General features: G+C 46.7%; 1 protein-coding gene across 6 annotated transcripts in view; it reads left to right on the forward strand.

Annotated features, from left to right (window-relative positions):
* The window catches only part of SLC39A11 (solute carrier family 39 member 11), a 335,263-nt gene that overhangs the window by 179,842 nt on the left and 129,824 nt on the right, over positions 1 to 25,597 (forward strand). For all 6 annotated transcript variants that reach the window (XM_060135233.1, XM_060135238.1, XM_060135235.1 and 3 more), the window contains one exon: positions 17,700 to 17,870. In XM_060135233.1, coding sequence (XP_059991216.1) covers positions 17,700 to 17,870 — 171 coding nt within the window. The remainder of the gene's footprint in view (positions 1 to 17,699; positions 17,871 to 25,597) is intronic.

The following is a 25,597-nucleotide window of genomic DNA, read 5'->3' on the forward strand; positions in this document are numbered from 1 at the left end:
CCCCCGCTTTGTCCATCATCTCCTGGAATTTCTTCCTGGTTAGTAAGCTCCAGTTCCCTGTCCCATCCCCACATAATCCCTTGTTATTCTTTATGTGATTTTCTTGAATCCGACCAGTGTCTGGGAGCTTTCCATCTTGGTGATGCAGGGCTTGCTTTCTGGAAGAGAAGAGGAAGGCGGAGGAGGAGACGCGCGCCCACTTGCCCTCACTGCCTCTCTCATAGGTGCCTCTGGGCTCGTCCGTTTCTGCACCCGGTCTTCTCTGGATGGGCTTTGGCACGGGCTTGACACGTGACTGGCCTGATCAAGAAGATTGGCTGCTTTTGAGGGCAGAGTGGCTAATCCGGCCAGAGCTCAGGCCAGGAGACTGGTGCAAGGAACTGGGGATCTGCCTTGGGTAAGAAGATGGGCCTGGAGGCCAAGTTCAAGCCCTCTTTGCCCTCAGACGTCTAGTTTGTTCAGCATGGCGAGGGCCGAAGCTACAGGGGGCAAGGCAGTGACGTGCATCCTGGGAGGTCTGCGTGGTGGAAGGAAACGTTTGTGCCCCAAATGCTTCAGAGAATTAGTGGGTCGAGGGGATTTGGGGTTTTAGAAGCAGTGGTGGCGAGGCTGAAGGGGAAAGAGATTGAGGTGGCGTGGCTGGTGGAAACGGCCCCGCACCGGCAGTCGGGAGATCTGGGTCTGCACCCCGGTCCCTGCTGCTTTGTAGCTGAGGAGTCGTCATCCCTAGCAGGGTCACTCAGTCCGAGCCAGGTTTTCTTGCTTCAGTCCGACCTCTCTTGGCTGCTGAGGACGGGGATCAGTTAGACCAGGTGGAGCCAGAGGGATTTTTATTGGCTCCCTGGTGGGGAGGGTAGTACTGGGAGCTCATGGGAAAAGGGGGAGCTTCACGAATAGGCAGCAGGCCTGGAACAGGGGACATGGCACCTCTGAGGTGACTTCTCCACCCGATGTATTTCCCTTGTCTTTGCTGGCGTGGCCAGGCTCGAGTCCATGGGGCAGGGTCCATGGGCATTATGTGTAGACCAAGGACTTTGATGGGCTGGCTTGAATCACAAGTCCATCCACGCGCTGACCACTGTGGACTGGACGCTAGAGCAGGTTTAGGGCTGGGTGTTGGGTCTTCCCTGTCTGAATTCTGAATCAACAGTAAGAAGCAAAGGAGGCAGATGGAAATAATTTCACTGTCATTACCAATGAAGGTTAGGTTAGAGGCAATGGTTTTGTATGCAGCAACAATGGGATTCATGATGGTGAATGCAGAATTAGGCAGACTTAGCCGCCAATCACAGACACATCTGTGGAGCCACGTGGGCCCTGCCCCCCCCCCGCCGCCCCGCCTTAAGACTTGCCACATGGGGGATTAGACCAGAGACATGTTACCTGTGGGCACCCTTGCACTCAAGGGAAGAGGGAGGGGGCTGAACCATGCATGTCCGTCCCCCCAGATTCATCTCTCAGGAAACTCACTTCTTCCCCACAGGAGGTGTGAAGGGCGGGACAAAAGGGCAAGAGTATTTAGGGAAAATTCCTCCTCCTGGACCAAGAGGATAGGGAAGAAGCATCACACACACACACACACGCACACGCACACGCACCCGCACGCACACTGTAGGCTGTCAGTTACAGGAAGGGGGCGGAGCTGGGTATAGGGGCCGGGCAGCTACTCGGAAGGAAGGATGTTGGGTAGGGCCCGGAGCTAACCCATTCCTTACCTGTAAGATGGGTTCATACCTCCTAGAGCTGCTTCTAGGATTAAAGAAGATACAAAGTTCTCCAGGTCACTGAACATCCGGGACCTTGCAGGGTATACAACAAACGCTCGGTCAGTGATAGTTGATCCTGAATCGGGGAGCAGAGGGGGTCATGAAGCAAGAATCAGCTCATCTTGGGCTGCTGTGTGTCACGGGGCCGGGGGGTTGGTGATTATATGAGGTTATGAGTTTGATTATCCTGCTTTTCAGCTTGGCATTTACTGTTCATGGAACTGCTCTCCCCTCCTTCCCCCCCCCTTTGTCTCCTGGGGAGGATTAGGTTGAAGCAGTGCCTTCTGTGAGTGGGTAGTTAGGATAACACCTCTAATAGCGTTAGTACGCGAAATATTTAAGTAACCTCCTCTGTGCCAGACGCCATGCTGGGTGCTGTGGGTGTAACTGTGAGCAAAGCTCAGGCCCAGACACGAGGCGATGGCCTTGCAAACAGACAACAAATAAATGATGAACGGGAAAAATGTTCAATATGATGGAAACGTAGGCTGCAGAAGGCACCCCTGCTTAGACACATGTTCTTTTTCATACACCATTTAAATCGAGCCTAAGAAGGAAGGGCTCAGAAACCACTCCTAAAGATAACATTTACATCACAGAAGTCTCAGAACAAGAAACATTGGCCCTTTTAAGTTCCACCAACATTCGGCCAATTTTAAACTGGTGATTCCTCATTCCTGTCCAGCCACCTTTCATGATTCTAAACCCCAGGCCTCACTGGAGGCCTGGAAGTTCATTGGTTGTGCTTGACTTTAAAATGATTTGGACAGTAAGCACATCTTTTCTTCTGACAGGAAAAGGAATCTTGAGTATGTATTCTTTTTTTTTAAATTTAATTTTGCTTTATATTGGAGTATAGTTGATTTACAGTGTTGTGTTAGTTTCAGCTGTACAGCAAAGTGATTCAGTTATACATATACATATATACGTTCTTTTTTAGATTCTTTTCCCATATAGGCCATTACAGAGTATTGAGTAGAGTTCCCTGTGCTATACAGTAGGTCCTTATTAGTTACCTATTTTATATACAGTAGTGTGTATGTGTCAATCCCAATCTCCCAATTTATCCCTATTCCCTTCTTTCCCCCTTGTTAACCTAAGTTTGTTTTCTACATCTGTGACTCTGTTTTGTAGATAGGTTCATTTGTACCATTTTTTTTTAGATTCCACATATAAGTGATATCATATGATATTTGTCTTTCTCTGTCTGACTTAATTCACTCAGTATGACAATCTCTAGGTCTATCTATGTTGCTGCAAATGGCATTATTTCGTTCTTTTTTATGGCTGAGTAATGTTCCATTGTATATATGTTTGAGTATGTATTCTTTTTTTTTTTTTTTTTTTTTCTGGTACGCGGGCCTCTCACTGTTGTGGCCTCTCCCGTTGCGGAGCACAGGCTCTGGACGTGCAGGCTCAGCGGCCATGGCTCACGGGGCCAGCCACTCCGCGGCACGTGGGATCTTCCTGGACCGGGGCACGAACCCGTGTCCCCTGCATCGGCAGGCGGACTCCCAACCGCTGCGCCACCAGGGAAGCCCCTGAGTATGTATTCTTAGCTCTCTGTTCGGCTACTGGAAATTCTGCATCGTGTGCATCTCGACCTCTAGCAGCTGACGGGAATCTGGTTGAGAACCTCTGATACGGGAGAATGTATTATGATATGGAATGTATTTACGATTTATTGTTGTGTAAAGTCATGTTTCAAAATAGTATGATTCAATTAAAAGATGTGTGTGTGTGTTTGCATTTATCCACACACAGTATAAATATAGAAAAGATTGTTAGGATTTTTAAAAGGTGGTCACTTCTGGGTGGGGAGTGGTTTTCTGTCTTTCTTTGTGCTCATCAGTATTTTGTATATTTCCTGTAATGGATGGGAATTTGTCAGAAGATATTTTAATACATTTTAAGGGAAAATAGTGCTTTTACTTGAGGGCACAAAAGAGGTTGATTCCCCAGGGGCCAATGAACTTGCTGCTCCTTTAGAGCACGTCCTTATGTTATGAACGGTTGGAATGGGCTGTCCGTGAAACTCATCTGGGGGAATTTCTTGGGCTAGAACAGAGTTCTAGAAACTCTGGCGCTGGAAACAGCCGCTCTCTCCTACTCACCAGGGATGAGTGGTCATTTAGGCCAGCTGTGTCAGAGGCTGTCTCCAGAAGCATAGAAGGTTCGTGCTAGAAGGGGCCCTGGAGTCTGTCTAATTCAGCTCAGTTACACTTGGAAGAAGCAAAAATCTTGAGCGGTTGGGACTTTCCTAGGGTTACGTGTAGAGCACTGGAGATAGAGTTGGCGTGAGAATTGTCTACCGTGGATTCCGTTCATTTCGTTGTGTCTTTCTAAAGAGTGAGAAAAACATGGTGCAACTTTAATGTAGAATAAGACGTTGCAGACTTAGATGTCTGAGGACGCGAATATCTCCCTCCCTATCTCCACCCCCTCTCTCCCCTAGCTGCTTGGGCCCTGAACCCCTTGAGCATGTTTGGGACTCTCCCTTCTGCCCCATCTCGCAAGTCTTGGTGAAAGACAGAGCCTGCCTTTCAGGATAGAAGCTGGACTTCCAGCCTGTCTGGCAGCTGGAGGTGACCTTGGCTTGGCCAGTTAGATGGACCTGACGGCAAAGGGGGCAGTGTTACAGCAGGAGTGGCCAGCATTTTGGGACATTGGGGATAAGGGTGCCACCCTGAGGGCGATGTGGGGGCATTTTGTGGGTGGAGCAGGAAGTCCTGGTCTCCCTTGGCCCTGTCTGCGTTCCAGGGTGGGTTCTGTGGCCTTCCTGGGTTGGTTCCACGAGCCCCTCCCTCGGGACACTTCCGATGAATGAGTTGGGTTCTGTTCCCCAGCATTGGGGACTGTGACCAAGAAACACTTCCTACTGAAGCCAGACGTGGACTTACAGTCTCCTCTGCGTCCGGGTCAAGCCCCAGCTCTCTGACCTTCTTGTAGCGAAGACAAAAAGCAAACCCTAAATCTTCAGGCCTGTGCTCATCTTCTTCTTTTTTCGTTGTTATCTCCAGCGATTATCCTGTGATCCAGCATCAACTGTTTGTATCCCGAAAAGCAAAGAAAATCCATAAACCAAGAAATATTTATGGAATTTTAGTCTCACTTAAACCTATTTAGAAGCACCATGTTTTCCTTTCAGTTTTGCGGCCTTTGACAAAAGAAAGATTTTGTTTCCCATTGTGGTTTGCAGAATGTCATGCTGTTTGTTAATACTGGCAGTGTGGATACTCTCTTGATTATAGAAGCTAAGAGTTTTCATCTATCCTGTCACATTTTGATTCCTGGTGACCAACTTCTAGGATAAAAGAGGAAACGCTATATATATAAATAGAGGGATTATATTGATTTAGACCCTATATAGTCCCTGTCTATAGACCCTATATCGACTTAGGCAAGGTGAGAGAGTGTCTTGGTTTGAAGGAATTTATTTTTCTCTCAGTTCTTCTGCTGGTGATTGAATTTCCTTACGATGACCCATATCCTCTTGAAAAAAAAGAAGAAAAGGATTTTTATTTTATGTAAGGAAGTGATGGTTCCTATCAAGATAGTTCAACTACTTTTCATCTTCTAGTCTTAAATGCCTTTACCTTTCCCACTGCGTGTTTGGATAAAAGCCATATGAATCTTTAGGTGCCCAGCTATGACTAAGGGTCAGATATATCTCTGTCTAGTACTTTGAGACACCAAATTAGGCAGTAGTATTTGGACTAAAGTACATTTAAAAAATATTTATTTATTTATTTGGCTGCACCCAGTCTTAGTTGCGGAAGGCGGGCTCCTTAGTTGCAGCACGTGGGCTCCTTAGTTGTGGCATGCGAACTCCTGGTTGCAGCATTCATGTGGGATCTAGTTCCCTGACCAGGGATCGAACCCGGGCCCCCTTCAGTGGGAGTGCAGAGTCTTATCCCCTGCGCCACCAGGGAAGTCCCTGGACTAAAGTAAATTTAAGTACAGAGGTAATCCCTCGACTCATTTGTAGTTGGGCAGTCTAAAACACTCATTTTTAGAGTGTAGTCTGTATCAGAAATATGTTGGGGTGAGCGTGAAGGGACATATGGCTGGTACAATGCAGATTCCTGGGCCCTTCTCCCATAGGTTCTAATTCAGGAGCTACCGGGGTGGGGGTGGTGGTGGTTCAGGAGTCATCTTTTAAGAGCCTCCACCACGCACAGCAATGGATGTCTTCATTCCACACTTGGAGATACAGTGGTCTTGGCTACGAATGTTTATCCTCAGAATTAGAGGAGATGGCAAAGTGGCCTTATGTCAAAGGTGAAAGTGACCCAAATGACTATGAAGTTCATGTTAGCAGTTGGACACAAGCCTGAAATAGGTGCTGTCCTCTTGGACGACACCTCCTCGACCTGGTAATTTACAACCGTATGAGTCAAGCGAGGAGCCCCGATCTTTCCCGGAGAGGTTGAGAGTCCTCTGTAAAGCTCTTCTAAGCAGTCTTCAATTCTCCAAAATGCCCTTTCTCTAATGAGGGGGCTGGAACTCTTTTGAAGCAAATGTCTTCTGCTGGTGGATCCCTCAGTAGTTATGGAGGTGTCTTGCCCACCAGGGTGTCTGCACCGAACACAATGTGTAGGGTAAGCTCAGAAGCATTAGAGGCAGCGCTGGAGTCCACGTGGGATTTATTTTTGGAGAGCAGTTAATTCATCAGGAATGAGCTCACGTTGATAAGGCGGTAGAAGAGCTGACCTGGTAGGTGGACGTTTTAATCTTATTGGAAATCTTGGTTCCGTTGACCGAGAGTAGAAATTATCATCTTAGCTATTTGGAACAAACAACGTTTTAGTGGGTGGTTTGCTTAATGGATGAGAAATCTTTAGCTAATAGTGAACCCATTTCTTCTTCTGGCATACATTTAATTTTTTACCAATTACACAGACCTACTTGTTTCTCTGTTGTAGCAAAGCAATTGCTTATTCATAAGCATCAAAGCTAAGGCATGGATGACTTTCAGGGCCTGGAAAATATGTACTGACTGAAAAGACAAGGGAATCTAATCAGCCTTCTTACACAGACAGCATTTCACCCTCTGACAATCTTGTGGATTGAGATTATTAGAATGATAAATGGAGAAATCTATTATAGTTAAAAAGATTGTAAATAAGGTTTTCATTATGTTTCTTAAACTCCAGTTGCGTCTCTGCCTAAAGGTTAGTAACTAAGCAAAGTAAATACTTCAGTTGGGACTTCCCTGGTGGTGCAGTGGTTAAGAATCCGCCTGCCAATGCAGGGGACACGGGTTTGAGCCCTGGTCCGGGAAGATCCCACATGCCTCAGAGCAACTAAGCCTGTGCGCCACAACTCCTGAGCCTGCGCTCTAGAGCCTGCGAGCCACAACTACTGAAGCCCATGCACTTAGAGCCCGTGCTCCGCAGCAAGAGAAGCCACCGCAATGAGAAGCCCATGCACCGCAACGAAGAATAGCCCCTGCTTGCCACAACTAGAGAAAGCCCGTGTGCAGCAACGAAGACCCAACAAAGAGTGGGGGCTACTCTTTGTTGCGGTGTGTAGCCTTCTCATTGCAGTGGCTTCTCTTGTTGTGGAGCATGGACCCTAGAGCGCGTGGGCTTCAGTAGTTGTGGAGCACGGGCTCAGTAGTTGTGGAGCACAGGCTCAGTAGTTGTGGTGCATGGGCTTAGTTGCTCCGCGGCATGTGGGATCTTCCCAGACCAGGGCTCGAACATGTGTCCCCCTGCATTGGCAGGCAGATTCTTAACAACTGCGCCACCAGGGAAGTCCCTCGAACAAGTTTTATCAGCGCCATTTTCCGGCAGCATTTACTCACTTTGTGTCTCTGTGTCACATTTTGGTAATTCTCACACTATTTCAAACTTTTTCATTATTATTCTGTTTGTTATGGTGATCTGTCATTGGTGATCTTTGATGTTACTGCTACAACTCACTGAAGGCTCAGATGATGGTCAGCATTTTTTTAGCAATAAAGTATTTTTAAGATATTTTTAAGACATGATGCTGTTGCACATTGATAGACTTCATCATAGTGTAAACATAACTTTTATATGCACTGGGAAACCAAGAAGTTCGTGGGACTCGCTTTATTGCGTTATTGGCTTCATTGGGGTGGTCCCGAACTGAACCCATGTTATCTCTGAGGTCTGCCTATATGTACTGTTTGCAAAACTGCTGTGCTGCGTACAAGAATCCCAGGGGTGTGGGGGGACAGAAGGCTAGGGAAGCAAGAGGAGCTCTCAAATATCCTCTGCTTTTGAAAAGAGTGGTGTTTCATATGACACAAATGAACCTATCTACGAAACAGGAACAGACTCACAGACATAGAGAACAGACTTGTGGTTGCCAGGGGGGAGCGGGGGGTGGGTGGGCAGGATGGATTGGGAGTTTGGGATTAGCAGATGCAAACTATTATATCAACTATACTTCAGAAAATAAATTAAAAAATAAAAGTACACTGTCTGCCAAAAAAATTTTAAAAAAAGAAAACAGTTGTGTTTGAATATTGAGAGAGAAAATTAGCTTTTGGGGCCATACCAGGTAGCGGTATAAATCAAGCAGATAACACTTTTGAAAAAAATTTTATTTTATTGATGTATAGCTGATTTACAATGTTGTGTTAATGTATGCTGTACAGCAAAGTGATTCAATTATACACACACACATATATATATTATTTATCATATTCTTTTCTATTATGGTTTATCACAGGATATTGAATACAGTTCCCTGTGCTCTACAGTAGGACCTTTTTGTTCATCCATCCTCTAGATAATAGTTTGTATCTGCTAATCCCAAACTCCCAATCCATCCCTCCCCTCCCCTAACCCCGCCTTGGCAGCCACAAGTCTGTTCTCTATGTATGTGAGTTTGTTTCTGTTTCATAAGTAAGTTCATTTGTGTCACATTTTAGATTCCATATATATGTGATATCATATGGTATTTGTCTTTGTCTGGCTTACTTCACTTAGTATGATAATCTCTAGGTCCATCCATGTTGACGCAAATGGCATTATTTCATTCTTTTTTATGGCTGTATAGTATTCCATTATATATATATATATATATATATATATATATATATATATATATACCACATCTTCTTTATCCATTCATCTGTAGATGGACACTTAGGTTGTTCCCATGCCTTGGCTATTGTGACTAGTGCTGCTGTGAACATAGGGGTGCATGTATGTTTTTGAATTAGAGTTTTGTCCAACACTTTTTTGTTTTAAGGGCACTTTGCCGTCTTGAGAAATGTCAAAAAGGAGTTTAGCAAATGGAGGCTGAAATTCCAGTGTGACCAGGTGGTTTCATCCGTCTGATGTGTAATAATACCTGCTGCTCCCAGCTCCATCTCATTACTCACTGACACACATAAGTGGATCACAGGAAAGTTACTCGTATCTGTAAGGAGAAAGCGAATCATATTCTCATTCCTTAAAGAGGCCTTGTTTGGACAGAGGACCTTTCACAAAAGAGGAAAGTAATATGCCTGGAACTATGAAAAATGTTCAATTTCACTTGTAGTCAGAGAAATACAAAGGAAGGGAAATGTCATTTCTCCCATAAATAAATACACTTATTTTTAAATGAGAAATACCCAAGCTGACTAAAAAATGGCATGATGAGAACTTGCAAACTCTGCCCAGGGGACTATAAATGGCGTGGCCTTTCTGGAAATTAATTAGACAAATACATCCAGGCCCTCTGATCAGCATTTCAGCTTCTGGGAACTTTGTTCAGACCTCTGATGGTTTATATAGGTTAAAGATGTTGCAGTGATATTTATAGGGAAGAAAATTTGGAAACAGCCTAAATGCTCAATGGTGTGAGAATGTAAATAGTACTTTGTGCTGCTTGAAATGCTTATAAGGGTTTTTAATCGTATGGCGGAAACGTTTGTGTTACGTTTAGTGGGAGTAAAAATAGTCAGCAGTTGTATAATGTGATCATCTCAGTTACGTAAAACCACCTGAGAAAACTTGCAAGGAGATACACCAAACTCTCAATTTTTTGTTTTAGCTGATGGGATTTCAGTTTTCTTCTGTATACTTTGAGGTTTTCCAAGTTTGCTTAAATATGCATTTATATCTTTAGAATCAGAAATGAGGTTATTGGAAGGAGAGTTGTATTGGGGGTACTTGCCCAAAGGAGAGATGGATTAAATGGCTGACCAGCCCTGCCTTGACTAGTTCAACCCACTAAACTTATTAAATTGATGACATTTAAATGAATGTCCTGCCATTGGTTCTATGCCAGGACTTTACATTTGCAGCCTAGATGTCGGTCTTTCCAAGGGGTTCCGGAGGATCTAGGGACACTCCTGGGTGGGTGACCTTGTAAGGAATTTCTCCCAGGAAAGGCGTGAGCATCGTTTTTCCTTCCCTCTTTCCTCTGTCTCTTGACCAACGATAGACTGCATTATATCACACTCTACTGCACCCCCAGCTGCCCTGTTCCTGACAGTTGAGGCACGTTTCAAGTGCCCACGGGGTTCTAAAGACAGCATTTAAGGCAAAATATTGAAGAGTCAAAATCTGCCCCACCCTCCTTGAAAATCCTTTTTCTTTCTTAAACCACCAGGACTTGCCTCCTACCCCCCAAGGTCAAAAGCCAAGAATGAATTTGTTTTGTTTTTCTCTCCATTTCCACTGACGCCTCTCCTTTGTTGTGAGATCGAATCCAAAATTAATTCCAGGAGGTAGTACTGGAAGGTGGAAGGGGAGCCATGGGTCAAAGAAGGGAATTTTCTGTTGTTTCTTTTCAAATGCATCTATCTGCATTTGCATTTGTAAAGCGCACGTGTGATACAGCTCCGCTGTAGTTCAATATTAGGAAACCAATTTTTGGCCGGCAGTTACTTACAAGCAAGCAGGGAAGCACCTGAAAGATTTAAGGATCTTTGCACAAAGATTCCCCATCCACCCCCAATTGCAATAGGAATTTTCCCTCATGTGCCAAGCTCTGTCTCCTGGGATAGGTCAGCCCTTTTACATGTTCCAGCGGTATGTGTGAATCATGAAGCCGTAAGACAGAGAACTGGTTCGTGAGGTCAAGTGGTACTTGCCCTGGGTGGGTGGGTGCCCATCCTGGGTGGGAGGGAGCAGAAGAGTACGCCCCCATGTGGCAAGAGAGAAGCACTGTATCTTTTAGCATCTGGAAAAGAAAGAGCGACTGCTCAGGCTTGAATAAAAAAGAAATGGTTTTGCAAATGATTGGCTTGGAACTAAGCAAAAATGCCTTCGAGCCATTAAAAGCTAGAGTCCCAGAGGCTAAGAAATTTGGAAAATATTTCTGTAGTTTTAAAAGAAACAAATGGAATATGAAACTGTATATTAAGATGTATAATCAGGGAATTCCCTGGCCGTCTAGCGGTTAAGACTTGGGCTTTCACTGCTGTGGACCCGGGTGCGATCCCTGGTCGGGTAAGATCCCACAAGCCGTGTGGTGCGGCCAAAAAAGAAAAAATAAAATAAAATAAAATGTATGAGGAAAAAATAAAATTCAAAGGAAGTGTACCCAAAAAAACAGTATGTATAATCAATTGCGATAGCTAATGTGAATTGTACTTTTCAGGTGCCAGGTTCCGTGCCAAGTGCTTTACATATATTTTAGTCCTTGTAACAGCCTTCCTAAGTAGATACGGCTATGAAACCCATTTTACTCTAAGGGCACTGAGACTCAGATACGGCATTTGCCTAAAGCCTTTATGGCTAATGATTGACAGAGCCACAGTCCCATGGTTGACAGAGCCATATGATCCCACAGCAGCCCGTGGGCTCCAGCATCTGTTCTCTCTACCACGTGCACTGGCCGCAAATGTGCGAAACATCAACGTGCCCATACTGGACGAGGGGTAGGAACAAGTGACAGTCAGTGTATCAGGGATATTGGTGACTCTCTTTGGGGAATGGTCTTTCACGTAGTTATATTTAAAGCTTTACAAAAATATAAATATATGAGAATTATGGATAGGCTTAGAGACAGAAACAGGCTGTAGTTTTGAATGTCTCCAAGCTGAGGCATCTTCTGCCAAGATGGGGAGAACCACGCTGGCTCTTCCTTGAAGTTCCACGTGGCTGCTAAGAAGGGCCTCCATGGGCCTTGCTTTCTCTACGTGCCAAGGTTGATGTAACCCATGTTGAGTAGCTGCTTCACGTTCAGTGTTTCAAATTCAGCCTTCATTATATAACGGAAGTTGTGCCAATCCCACAGCTGATGGAGGAAACAGAACCCAATTTCTCAGCAAACATTGCCACACTCATGTTGGTAATTGAATTTCTTCTCCCCAAGTTATTCTGATTCTCTGGGAAACAAGCAGGAAGGGGAAGGAAATGTAAGTGAATGGACCCTCCTGTTTCCCTGCTTTTGATCAGCCTTTGGATTTTGTGTGTGTAGACTGCATAGTGAATATATATCGCTCTTCATTTTAGGTTTTATAGCAGGGGTTTAGAAAGAAGGAGTTTTTCCAGGGATTTGAAGCTTTCTGTGTTTAGCAGACGAGGATTTGCCTGTTTGTGCTCATTCAACCAGATCATCTCCAGTGATACCTTGGGGACATTTTTAAAGCTCTTGTGGCTGGTGATCTGTTAATTAGTGTTGCCGTTATTCACTGGAGGCCTGAGCTTCCATCACTGGGCCTATTAGATTTGGCCGGTTACATCAGCACAGGGACAGCAAACATCCTGTGTTCCTGCTGAGACGCCCCCGGGTTATGAAACGAAGGTTACCGTGGCATTTATCTAGCAAGATGCGCTCAGTCTGACGACCTTGAAATCCATAAGGATTCAAACATTATTTTTAAATCGTCTGTGTATTTTTTTTTTGCTGGAGGGAGGAGTGTAAGCTCCACCGTACTTTCAAAAGCATCGCTGATCCCAAATGGTTTAGAGCCTATGATCTAAAGACATCAAGGCCTTTCACTTCAAGGGGTGGAGGCTTATCCCCTCCCCGCCCCTTCCCCGGCTTGTGCCCACCAGACCTGGCTCTGTCTTTGCTGTGCAATATAACATGTTGGTACAAGAATCCCTTGTTTGAGGGGGAAGAGCGCAGGGAACAAAAGGTGTCCAATAAGGTGACCCGGTGATTCAGCGGGAAAAGTGAACTTTGGATTGGTCTGTCTGTTCTCCTGTGGTTCTCATTCTCAAACTTAGCGATGGGGTGCCTCTCCCGGAAGGATGAAGTGGGGGGCGGTAGGCCGAACCCCAGCACTGGGCCCCTTCTTTCTGTGGATTCACAGACGCTTGAGTTTAAACTTTGTTAAAATGTTTTTTGACGATGGGCAACCTTGAAGTCTTTCCTTTCCACCTTCCCGAAAGGATTGTAACCCTGTGTCGCGTGCTTGGTGTTAATAAATACTTCCTGCTTAACACTTAAAACAGTAGGTCTGATGGGTTAAGAAACAGCTTTGCCTGAAACGTTTTCAGGTTTGTCTACGAGCAGGCGTGATTGATTACAGATACGAGGGTCCCTCTGAGCCTTTTCTGCCTTTTCTGGTGTCGTGTGGTGCAAGCTCACCGGACTCTCTCTGAGCTAAACCTCTGGGGTTTCAGCCTCCTAAATGTCACTGCAGAGACTCGCTCGCGACACTTTTTGGCGAGCAAAGGGGCAGGTCACCACTCCACCCCCCACCCCTGGTCAACCACGGGGCCCAGGTGAAGAAGTGGCTTCTGGAGGCAGAGGACCCAGCTTGACTCCTGCATCCATCTTGGACCGGCTGTGTGACCTGGGACCAGTTCCTCCACCTCTCTGTTCTTCAGGTTCCTTGTGTGTTAAAGGGGGTGGTCTCCACTTCATGGGGCTTTTGTAAGGATCGAGGGTCAATTGAGAATAAGTTCTTGGCATCACCCCTTCCCGGATGTCGCGGATGACGTTTTTCATTTCTGAACCCGACATCGGGTGTTCCTTCCCTAAAATGTCCTTCCTCTTTGCCAAATCCTGCTCGAAAAATGCCCAGACCTTTCCCCTCCCAGGAAATCTCACGGGTGCTTATCACTCTGGCAACACCCCTAACCCCATGCCAGGCCTCCTTTAAGTGGTCCCTTTGTCCACGGCGCTGACATTTTACTGGATGGTGTGCAATGACTTAAGCAGCCTTTCTGGGAGAGACAAGGGGATTCATTGCTGGGGATGCATCCGGACTCTCTGTAATGATTTATTTGGACTGTTTTTCCTCGTTGCAGACTCATTCGTGGCTGTTACCAAACGGTGGCTTAGTTAACTTTCTCAGGTGCATCAGGCGTTCATACCCTCCCATTTCCCGCTAGGAGAGGCAGTGACATCAGTTTTCACACCTCGGGACCCCAAGGCGAGGCGTGCATCCTCGTCCCGGTTAATAACTCTTTATGCCTCTCGATGTTCCTGTTAAACGCATGATTGGTGCTGGAATTTGCTGACGGGGCGCCCATCATCTCCGTTGTTCTCTGTGCGTTATTTGTAGGAAATTCAGAGTCGCATCCTTTTGTGACACTGACAGAAATCAGTCTAGCCTCCCACGCTTGTTAGAGAGTGTGAATTTCTGTCCCTTAGATTTACAGGAATGTATTCACGTCTTCCCTGTCTGTCCTCTCTTAAATTATAAAATCCCAAAGGGAGGAGATGTGTTTTTCTTGTTCCTATCAATGCCCACTGGAGAGCATCCAGGTCAGGGCCGCGTGTGCAGAGGAGGTCCAGGGAATCCGTGGTGTCCACTGACTGGTCCAGGAGACAGCTGAGCTCCCTCCATCACCAGTGGCTTCCTTCCTACATGACACTTGGGCCTGTTTGCTTGTGCCTTTAGTGTCTGTGGGCTTGAAATCCCACGTTTTGTTCAGTTCCATGACCAGCCTCTGCAGCCCGAGTCATCAGGTGTTGTCAACGATATAAAAACACCCGTGTGTGCACAGAAACACACACCTATGCATACACACACAAAGACGGTCTGATATCTGAGGCAAGAAAGATGGTACCCAGCGGTAATCACACGCGTGTACACACACACACACACACACACACACAGTATAGATGCCACATGAATATTTAGCTTCAGCTCGTGCAAATATTGTCTAGGAGTTGTTGCTGTCCCCTGAGACAGCTGCATCCTCCAGAGGCCGGTGTCGTGAGTTGTGCCTACTGACCCTTGGAGGGCTGACGACCCTGGCATTTCAGAGGATCGATAAAAGACCCCTTCTCCCCAGTGGGTCTGAGATCCAGCTGTTTCTAAGAGAACCAGCTGCGGAGGAGTGAGTCTGCCTGCTCGCTGGCTCTCTCTTACTGTTCAGCCTGCACTGGCTTGATCTGAATCAACAAACACATAATGGCTTTTCAAAAGAAGTGGTGTTTTCTTTTCATGCTTTTGGCATACAAACCGTATTCCATTAAGATAGGCTCATCCAGAAAGGGAATCAAAGATCTGATCCAGTTTATAGAGTGAGACCCTGGTCTTGAAGCTCCTGAGGGGGTGAGAGATAACTGCCCTTTTCTTGCTTTACTTCCAGGAGTAAGGAGAGGCCGCACCAGATGCCCGGGCTCAGGTGTAAAGGAATCCTCAAAGTTTCTTAATTTGACTTTGGGAAAAATTTTCTGCAATTTTCAGCTTAGAGATAAGAATTATTTTACTTGTGAAAAATTTGTCCCTAGAGAAGGGAGGTAGTTACCACGGAGAGTTCCCTCCTACCCTTCAAGTCGGCTGGACCCCATCTGAGCAGAGCCTCAGTCAGGCTTCTGCTGTTTCCCCCAACCTGGGGAGCCATAAAATTTATCTTTCAAACCAGGACACTTTGTGGAGTGAAAGGGGCCACTAGTAATCCCCCTGGGGTAGCAAAGCCAACGCTGGGCTGTAGGGTTGCCCTGTCCTGTGGTGGATGTCCCAAAGACAGGCTCTGGTGACCTGTCTGTGACATCTGGGTCAGGCTCTGCAGGTTCAGGTGACGGAGGGACGCTTGTCTCCATCTGTGTCCCCAGGTGTTTCCCTTCCTCTTGCAGGAAGCCTGTCTGAAAGATCCTTCCTTTGCTGTGAACCGCAGCCTGGGTTCCCTGCCTCAGTCTCGGTCCTGTGTTTCAGATCCAGGCAGTTTGCCTCCATTAGGGATTAGCAAATAACCCAGGAGACCATGGGTGTTTGGCATAATCTGGCCCTAAGAAATGACACTTTTCAAATATATACCCAAAGGGGAACTTTATTTTATTTTTATTTTAATTGAAGTATAGTTGAGTTACAATTTTGTGTTAGTTTCAGATGTACAGCAAAGTGATTCAGTTATACATACTTGTATATCCTTTTTTCCAGATTCTTTTCCATTACAGTTTATTACAAGACATCGAATATAGTTCCCTGCGCTATACAGTAAATCCTTGTTTATCTATTTTGTATCTGGTAGTGTGCATCTGTTAATCCCATACTTCCAGTTTATCCCTCACCCCCTTCCCCCCAAAGGGGGACTTCTACAAGGAAGGTGAGCTCATGAAACCCAAGGGCTGGGTACCTTAGTCGGCCCATGAGGGTCAGAATGTCCTATGGCACCCAGGCTGCCATTTGTCTGTATTTCTGTCTGTCTGTCTCTCTGTCTCTGGCTGCGTGGTTTCCCATCTCTGCTTGTCTCTGTACATCTGTTACCTTCTGTCTCTCTGTCCGGCTGCCCCCTCCTCCCATTCGTGCATGTACGTCGTGGCTGCCCTTACATCACATGACCTTTCGGATGCAGAGCCCACACTGGGGGTCACGTGGTCCTTCCCCATTCCCGTCCCCCATCCCTGGGGAGAGAATCTGATTGGCTGAGCCTGGCATCCGAGTTGGTTCCCCCTGAGTCAGTGTGACCTGTCGAGCAGGGTCACCTCCTGCAGGGGGGGGGGACGTGTGACGGCAGCCACAGTCCACACATAAGCACTTTGTATGGTCTGAGCACTTTGGCGCAGCCTCTCATTAAATTCTCACAAAACCCTTGTGGCATAGGTTCTGTTCTTACCCCATTTTATAAATCAAGAAACTAAGGCACAGAGAGGTTAAATAGCTTGTTCCGCACCACAGGGCTGATGAGCGGCTGAGTCAGGAAGTGAGCCAGGCGGCCTAGTTCCAGAATCTGTGCTCAGTCCTGCTTCTCTTAAACAGGCAGTGTTAGGATGCCCCATTTTCATCTCTTTGCCCTTTTTCTTTTTTTTTCATTGATAAGTCCTGTACTCAGAGATAACCGTGGCTTACTATTTGACATTTATATTTTCAATCTGTTTTCGGTACATACACATAAATTTAAACAAAATTGTGCTATCACGTTCTGTATTATAATTTTATTTATAATTTTATTTATTTTTATTTATAAATTTTATTTATATTTATTCTATATTATAATTTTTCCGTTTAGCAACATATTATTCAAAATTTTCTCATTTTTTTCTAACATCTTTCTTGGAGTGTACTTGCTTTACAGTGGTGTGCTAGTTTCTGCTGTATAACAAAGTGACTCAGGGCTTCCCTGGTGGCGCAGTGGTTGAGAGTCCACCTGCCGATGCAGGGGACATGGGTTCATGCCCCGGTCCAGGAGGATCCCACATGCCGTGGAGCGGCTGGGCCCGTGAGCTGTGGCCGCTGAGCCTGTGCGTCCGGAGCCTGTGCTCCGCAACGGGAGAGGCCACAGCAGTGAGAGGCCCGCATACCACAAAAACAAAACAAAACAAAACAAAACAAAAAGTGACTCAGCTCTACATAAGCATATATCTTTTTACCCTTTTTAGTACCCGTACATCGGGCACTGAATGTCTGTTCAAGGACTGATTGATGAATGAACGAGTAAGTGAATGAATGCAGGTGGGGAGCACCAGGCAGAAGCACACACGGGCTCTCAGGGAGTTAGGAAATAGACCATTTTCCAGCCCTGAAAGCTTCCTCCAGCTGCTGCTTGTCCAAGTACTGACGTGCCCGTTTTCAAACTACTCTCTCTTTCCATTCCTCTCTTTTTCGCTCAGACAAGAGTGAGAATGGCGAGGCATATCAGCGGAAGAAGGCAGTGACCGCCGACCTTCCAGAGGGCCCAGCTGCCCCCGGGCCGTCTCAAGGGAGCCCGGTGCCGCCCGGCGGCAGCAGCTGGAGGAGGATCGTGCTACTCATCTTGGCCATCACCATACACAACATCCCAGGTGAGGTCTTGCCCCGAGCGGTCCAGCCACGGGTCTGAGGGTGAAGTGACTCTGCCAGCTCAGCTGCCTGGCTGGAAAAGGGGCTTGGGCAATCGTGAGGCTGGTCCTTCCTTGAGGGGGCCTGGGGGAGGGAGTGCAAAGCTTTCTTGAGTTTATTTTTTGGGTCACCGGCTCTGGATTGATCACTGCATGTTAAAACTTCTGGTCCCAGTTACCACAGACAGTTTCACTCCAGTTTCCACCTATGAGTTCCTTTCTTCACATATTTGATACCAAGTCATTTGGGCATAAATTCATAGCTGTTGCCTGATCGCTGTGGCTTGCACCTCTCGTAAACAGAGTGTCTCTGGTTCTTCTTAATCCTTTTTAAAAGTATTGAATTCAGTACCGTTGTACACTGATGTTTGCCTTACCTGCTTTCTTCACGGGGACATCTTTCTGAGATGTCGTTACCGTTACTGAGTCCAAGCTCGTACTGCTCACCACGTGACAGGTCAGTAAATCGAGAGATGAGTTGTTGGGGTGAGGGATAGCGACTTTATTCGGAAAGCCAGCAGACTGAGAGGATGGTGGACTCGTGTCCCAAAGAACCATCTTGCCTGAGTTAGAATTCAGGCTTCTTTTATACTAAAAGGGGAGGGAGTAAAGTCAGACATTTCCTGGTTCCGGTCAGACTCCGGAGGGGGTGTGTTAATTTCTTCCTCCCTGCAGCCATTCACATGTGGGCCTGGTCAGGATGTTTCCTCTGAGCTAAACAAAGGTATTTTTATGCCCATTACCTGGGAGGCAGGGTTCCCAGAGATGGGCCATTACGTATAATTTGAGCTTATAGGCCACATCCCTTTAGTGGTGAATTTGTAACAGAATACAAAGGTTCTTCCTTATTACATTACCAATCCTTTCCTTTTTAACATTTTGGAGTAATTTGTTTTGTGTCTTTGGATTTATTTTAATCGATTGGTGTTCTGTTTCAAAAATAATATGTTTTATATGGAGTAACTAGAAAAGACAGATAAGCGTAAAAAAAGAATAAAGATATTATTAAAAAAACAAATTGAGAAACCCTGAGGATCTCCTTGGGTTACATTGCGGAATTCCAGCTCTACTACTTAACTAACTAGTTTATCTTGACAAATGACGTGAGCTCTCTGAACCTTGGTGTGCTCATCGATGAAGTGGGGATAATGCTACTACTGAGATAACTGGGATATTATTTACAAAGTGAACTATACCAGTTTTGATAATTAAAGAAGATTATATATATATGCAGTCTATACAGTACCTGGGCCATTTGAGCATTTGAAAAGTGTTAGCTGTTCTTAGCGTTAATAATACTCCTGACTCCTTCAGTCTTGTGTTCTTAAACATTCTGATCCATCTTTCATAGTTTTGGAGCTCAAGTCTGAGTGACAACCTTGCTCAGGGAGCAGCCCCAGGTGATATACTATCTGAGTCCTTGCAGAGTTCATAATGTCAACCTGTGACCCCAGTGCAGGAGCAAACACTGGACTAGGCATAGCTTTTTAGAGGCACCCATTTCTCCTTGTAGCTCTTATAGATGTTGCTCTGGTATCTTCTGGCTTCAATACTGTGGAAGCAAAGGCCACGGCCAGACCGAGTTTTTTCCCCTGTGTGTGCCTTGATAGCCTTTTGCTTGTGCAGTGAAGACTTCTTTTGGTCATCTTTAAGGAATGAAAATATCAATATGTTGTCTGTTGCAGTGTACATATGAAATCTCTCAGAACATCTTGTCTAATCACTCAGCTCAGATCTTCCTCTAGATGAGAAGCCTTTTCCTCTCTTATTTCTATCCTGATCTTAGGAATTTCTATCATAGGATCGTATAGGCCAGTTTGCTGCCAGTTTTTGTCAGCATCTGTTTCCCTCTCATTTTTCTCTTGGCTTTTTCCCTTTGGGTTCTGAGTCAACTATTTTGGTTGTTTTCCGAGAGCTTGCTATTCCGTATGTCTTGAGATGATGTCTTACGTGGGACCCCAGCACACAAGTCTGACCAAAGTGGATTTGCCTGGGTGGAAGGATCTGGTCATACTCACCCCCAGTATGTTAAAGAGCTCATCGAGAGACCAGGATCTCTGCAGAGGGCACAGCTCCAAAACCTCCACGGTCACTTTCAACCTGTTAAATGCTAATCATTTGAGAAGAGAAGTTACTTAGGCCGTCTTTTCAGTCATAATAGTTAGTGGCTGTCTCTCTGCCATTTAAGACTCCTTCTTTAACCAGCTGAAAAAGAATAAAGATCTAAATACAAATAGACGTGTTTCTGAAGGCCCCCCGGGGCTCAGTCCCAGAGTCTCAAGCTTCTAACTTCAGTCTAAAGGGAAGTTCACTCGCCCACCGTTGCCTTCTGACAGCTTCGTGCCTTTTGATGAGAACCGTTTCAAGAGCTTGTCTGTCGCCAACTTATCTTTGAAAAGGTCTCTTCTTTAGCGCTAGCCTTCATGGTTTATTAAAAATTTAACTAGAGCTTTGATGTTCCCCGAGTCTCTGGGTTTAAAGGTAGATTTTCACAGCAACTAAATGGATAATTGATTTTTTTGAAGTTTTTTTGTCTTGGCCGGTTCAGTTTTGTATGTCCTGGGGATGACATTTTGTTTAAAAAAACCTTTTTTTTTAATGTAGGAGTTAAAAGGAAATCTTATTAGCGCGTGTGCTGTCTCCCAGAGGTTTCTGGAGCGCGAGGACCCACACGCAGACATGAGCGCACACCCAAGGCACTTGGCTTCATATTTTAGACACGTGTGCAAGGATAAATGAGTCCTGAAACTTCTGTGGTTCACAGTCCCCCCAGGAATCTGCTAAGAGCTGTGGACCCTCTCATAAGAGAAGGTTGCACGGAAACCAGTTACCAGGCAGTTTGGGGTATTCACAGATCTCACGAAGTCCACCCACGGCTCCAGAGCAGGAAGGAACCCCTGCTTTAGAGAAACAAACTGTCCAGCCATGCAAGGACTTGAAATGTTTCAGGAGGAAAGGGTGATGCCCGATGGAGGCCGGCAGACGTGAGCCCTGCTCAGCGGCGAGTGGTGGGTGCAAAGGCTCCCGAGGATGGGGGGGGGGGCTTCCGCCTTCACCAAACGTTCCTTCTATGGCTCGGCCCGGGGAGCTGAGTCCTTTGGAAAATGATCTCCCAAGGAAACGGCATGTTTTCTGTGAAAGCAACCCCACTCTGTAGCCTTGGGAGCACACTGTCTCTTAACGGGCTTCTCCTGCCGTGTCATACAGACTCCTGGGCTCGGAGCCTTCCAGGGATTTCCGGGCTTTCGGAAAACAGGCTTCCTTTCTGTGTCACAGTGGAATTAAAAATCAACCAGCCATCGAGTTCCCACTAATCTCTTTTCATGAGTAGCTTATGGTCTTTGTACATGAGAACCTTAAATTTAGAGCTTAAAGGGATTCTAGAACTTACCTCATTTAAGCACTGCTCCATCAGAAAATTTGGTGGGGTTGGCGGGGAGGGGGGGAGGAGGGGGAGGAGGCGAGTGTGTTAATTATCCCTGTGGTTCCTTCCAGCTATGGCATTGGATGATTCGGTGAAAAAGAAGACAAGTAGTACATTGTTAATTTCATTTAGTTCACAGTGTTCATCACTCCTTCCTGGGTGACACCTCCCTGTATCCTGTGTCTGCCTCTGTCGTGATAGTTATCACTCTGAATGCAGTTATTTGAATGTATCTGTTTCCCCCCATACATGGAGCTTCTTGCAAGAAGGCCTGTGCCGTCTTGTTTCTGGAACCCATGTTAGAGTTCGTATAGAAGCACATTATATATTCGGGCTCCGGGATGGCTGGTGCATTCGAGGACCTGGCCTCCTTTCTAGGAGGGGAGTCAGGTGTCTCAGTTTCCTATCCACCTTGGCCGCCAGGTGGGCTAAGGGCCGCATTTAACTTCTGTGGGTCTCTGAGATACGCTGGACTTTGCTTGCTGTTTGACATGATTCATAGAGGTCCATAGAAAAAGAGGCTGGGTAAATCGCACACTTCATATTTTCCTCTCATCAGAGCCAGGGGTCAAGTTTGCTTTGCTGGTTGTGACTGTGATGCAGAGAGAGCTGGAGGTCACTGCCTGTGTCTCTAGAACAGCAGGACAGTTGATTTTAATTGTTTGGCTTGTCCTCCTGACGGCTCCTAATAGGACCCCATTTCATGGCTTTAAATGAGACGCTTGACGTTCTCATCAGAAGTGATTTTGTTTGAGGGAACAAAACCCCACAGATTTATACACTAATATGTTAACAGTGGTTGGTTATTCTTGGGCTTATGGAGTTACAGGATTAAGGCTGATTTTTATTTCCTTCGTGTTTTGTGAGATTTATAACTCAACTTCTCTATAATGAATATGATTCATGTGATCAGATAAAAATGCTTTTTGTTTTTATTTTATTTTTATTATTGAATTATGGTTGATTTACAGTGCCTTTTAAAATAATTAATTAATTAATTTTATTTTCGGCTGCATTGAGTCTTCATTGCTGCACTTGGGCTTTCTCTAGTTGGGGCGAGCGGGGGCTACTCTTCGTTGGGGAACACGGGCTTCTCATTGTGGTGGCTTCTCTTGTTGTGGAGCACGGGCTCTAGGCGTGTGGGCTTCAGTAGTTGTGGCACACGGGCTCAGTAGTTGTGGCATGCGGGCTCTAGAGCGCAGGCTCAGTAGCTGTGGCTCACAAGCTTAGTTGCTCCGCGGCATGTGGGATCTTCCCGGACCAGGGATCGAACCTGTGTCCTCTGCACTGGCTGGCAGATTCTTAGCGACTGCACCACCAGGGAAGTTCCTACGGTGTTGCGTTGATTCCTGCTGTCCAGCAAAGTGATTTAGTTATATATATATCAGCCTCCGTGGTCACACTGCATCCTTTTCTGTATCTTATCTCCCCCTGCCTCCTTCTTATAAAGACCCTGTGACTGCAGTGTGGGCCCCACCCAGGTAATTGGGGTAATCACATCTGCAGAGTCTCCTTTGCCAGGAAAAGGTGACACTCCCAGGTTCCAGGGATTGTTGGTGGCCTGAGCCCGGGCACTTGCTTCATTCTGCCGTGGTCTCCACGTGCTGTGGCTTTGACAAGGCTGCTCTGAGCGTGTGTGGAAAGGAGCCAACAGCTCAAAAGGAGAGCTTACTGAGTCTTCATTTTCCTGGGGCAAAGAGTGAATAGAAAATTCTACTAATAGCCATGGAACTTTCCAGGGATAACCCGGATGCAGCAGCCTCCGCTTCACATTGCTGTGCTCCCAGAAACTGGAGGGACCTTTTGTGCAGCCAGACACCCAGGCTCAGTCAGTGAGTACGCCGAGCCCCACTCGAAACCACAAATCACTGGCAGGAATACGATGCCCTGATGACACCGGAGGCCACCGTTTCCTGGGGCCTTTCGAAGCTCCAGACGTCCAGTGCTCCACGTACATGATTTAGGTATTTGCACCCCTGGTTTACATTTTAGCAGCTGAGACCCGGAGAGGTCAAAGACCGAGCTCACGGTCACACCGCAGGTCCCGGTAGACCGTGATTCACGCTCGTCTCCGTATGCCGCCTCTAGTCTGCCTGTTGCCGTAGGGAGCTCCGTTGCGTTCCTTCCGGTGGATCACAGAGCTTTTCAGCCGTGATTCCAGAAGAGTTCAGCAAGTGCGTCTCACTGTTTGGAGCTTGCCACGCCAGGTGTTAGCATCCGTGATGGTCACTCCTGATGCCGCAGGCTCATCTCAGCAAGGAGGTGTGGGCGGAGGAAGCCTGGAGCGGAAGCCGCATCCCCGCCAGGGCGCCTGCCGCTGTGGGCTCCCTGCACATATGTGTGCGGGGTGAACACCGTGTAGCGCCCGACACACCCACCACCACCGCCGTCAGGCGAGGACGGTCGGGACTCCCAGGCAGACGGTCACCGCTTCAACCACGTCAAGGAAGGAGACGTGGAGGGAGGGGCCGAGCACAGGATTTAGAGTCAGAAAGGCCAGGGCTTGGACCCTGCAGCCACCAGCTCTACTAGCTGGGTGTCCCTAGGTAAGATTATGGGAGTCTCAGTTTTCCCAGCTGTAAAACGGAGATAACGTCTATCTTGCTGTTCAGTATTCAGTGAGGTGACAGCATGGCAACAAGCAAGGCCGCTCCCCGTGTTGCCTGCCGTGTAGCGCAGATCACGATGCCCGGGACACAGTAGGGCCGGAACAACGTTAATCTCCCTCCACCTCCTCCAGGTCCCCACGCCCCTCCTCCCACCTACTTTTGGCTTCCCTTTGCTCCCCAAAGATCGTTCAGTTCTGGTCTCGGTGGTCTCGAGTGGGACCATCTCAGATCACTTTGCTTTTCGCCTCCAGGAGGTTACATGTGAAGATGCGTTTACTCCAGGAGTTTGGAAACACTGTAATGTTCTCCTGTAATTATCTGATTCTCAGTGGGGAGCCTGACATTATAATTAGCGCAGGCTCCTGTGTGGGGTGACATTCTGCTTGGCATGTTGTGCTCCTGGGCGTGTGCCGTAGCAGGAACTCGTAGCACGCTCCCAAATCAGGCTGTTGGGTTTGAGCGTGAGAATTGGCGGCAGAGACACCCAGAGAGTGAAATCGCAGCTCTCGGATCCCCGCGTGATCCCTGGAAAGCGACTAGGCGACTTTTAGATTCACCATCAACTCTGGCCCCAAGGTCAACAGACACACAGATGCCTGTGCCCTACTCTCTGACCTTCAGATCAAGAAGGCTACATTCTAAGGCTGCACAAGGATGAGGGTTTGAAATTGAGACCCATTTCCACATCTCCTAGGTTATATCCTCCTTCTACCTGTTATGTAAATTGAAGAAAAAAGTTAAAGCAAGAGAATTTGAACCTATTTTTGTATCAGGACTCAATCCAGTCACCTCCAATTGTCTTTCTACTATGGCCAGGAAGATCTTGGCTGGAACATGGTTTGCGTGAAGCCCTTTTGGAGGTGCACTGCCCACAATGCCAGCTACTAGCCATGTGGACAAGCACAGGGTTTAGAATCAGAAAGGCCCGGGCTTGAATCCTGGAGCCACCAAATGTTTTACTCTTTATTGATCAGAATTAAAGAAAATGCAGAATCTAGACCCTCAGTTGTACTTTGCCACATGTCCAGTGCTGGAGAGCCGTATGCAGCTATGGCCGCCATATTGGACAGCAGACAGAGAACGATTCCACGATCACAGAGAGTTCTGCTGGCTGGCGCTGCTGTTGGATGGACCGCATGGAAATGTAACTTCACCAATTATTCAGAGCCTACCCAAGCTTGCCTTGGGACGAGTTTTATTTAGGGAAGACATTTTGTTTCCTGAGATGGTTTTTCTCAGTCATGGGGTGTGTCAAAAATACGTTATGAATAAAATACTTAGAGATCAAAACTTGCAAGTTATATATTTATTGTTTTAATGAATTAAGGGTGGCACAGAGTCATCCCTGTGGCGCTGTCATTCTTGTTCCCTTTGGTTCTGATCTGGTTTTGTGGGAATGGCACAGGGTGAGGGCGGCTTGTGCAGGGGAATCGTGCTATAGGCTTGTGTCATGTCCAGTGTCCGGGGGCAATGGGGGGGCTGCTCCCAGGTCGGCTAGTCACGCTCTCCTCTGGGCGTGATGTGTTGTCTGCAAAGAGACACACACCCATCCCCCGAGCAGGGCGACATCATTGGTCTGTGTCAGCTTAGCCCCTCACAGAACAGCCGCTCCTGGCTCACCCTGGAGTTTGAAGAAAGGACATTAACTGTCACATGAA

The sequence above is a fragment of the Lagenorhynchus albirostris genome, chromosome 20, assembly GCF_949774975.1.
Source record: "Lagenorhynchus albirostris chromosome 20, mLagAlb1.1, whole genome shotgun sequence".
In the NCBI taxonomy this organism is placed as follows: domain Eukaryota; kingdom Metazoa; phylum Chordata; class Mammalia; order Artiodactyla; family Delphinidae; genus Lagenorhynchus; species Lagenorhynchus albirostris.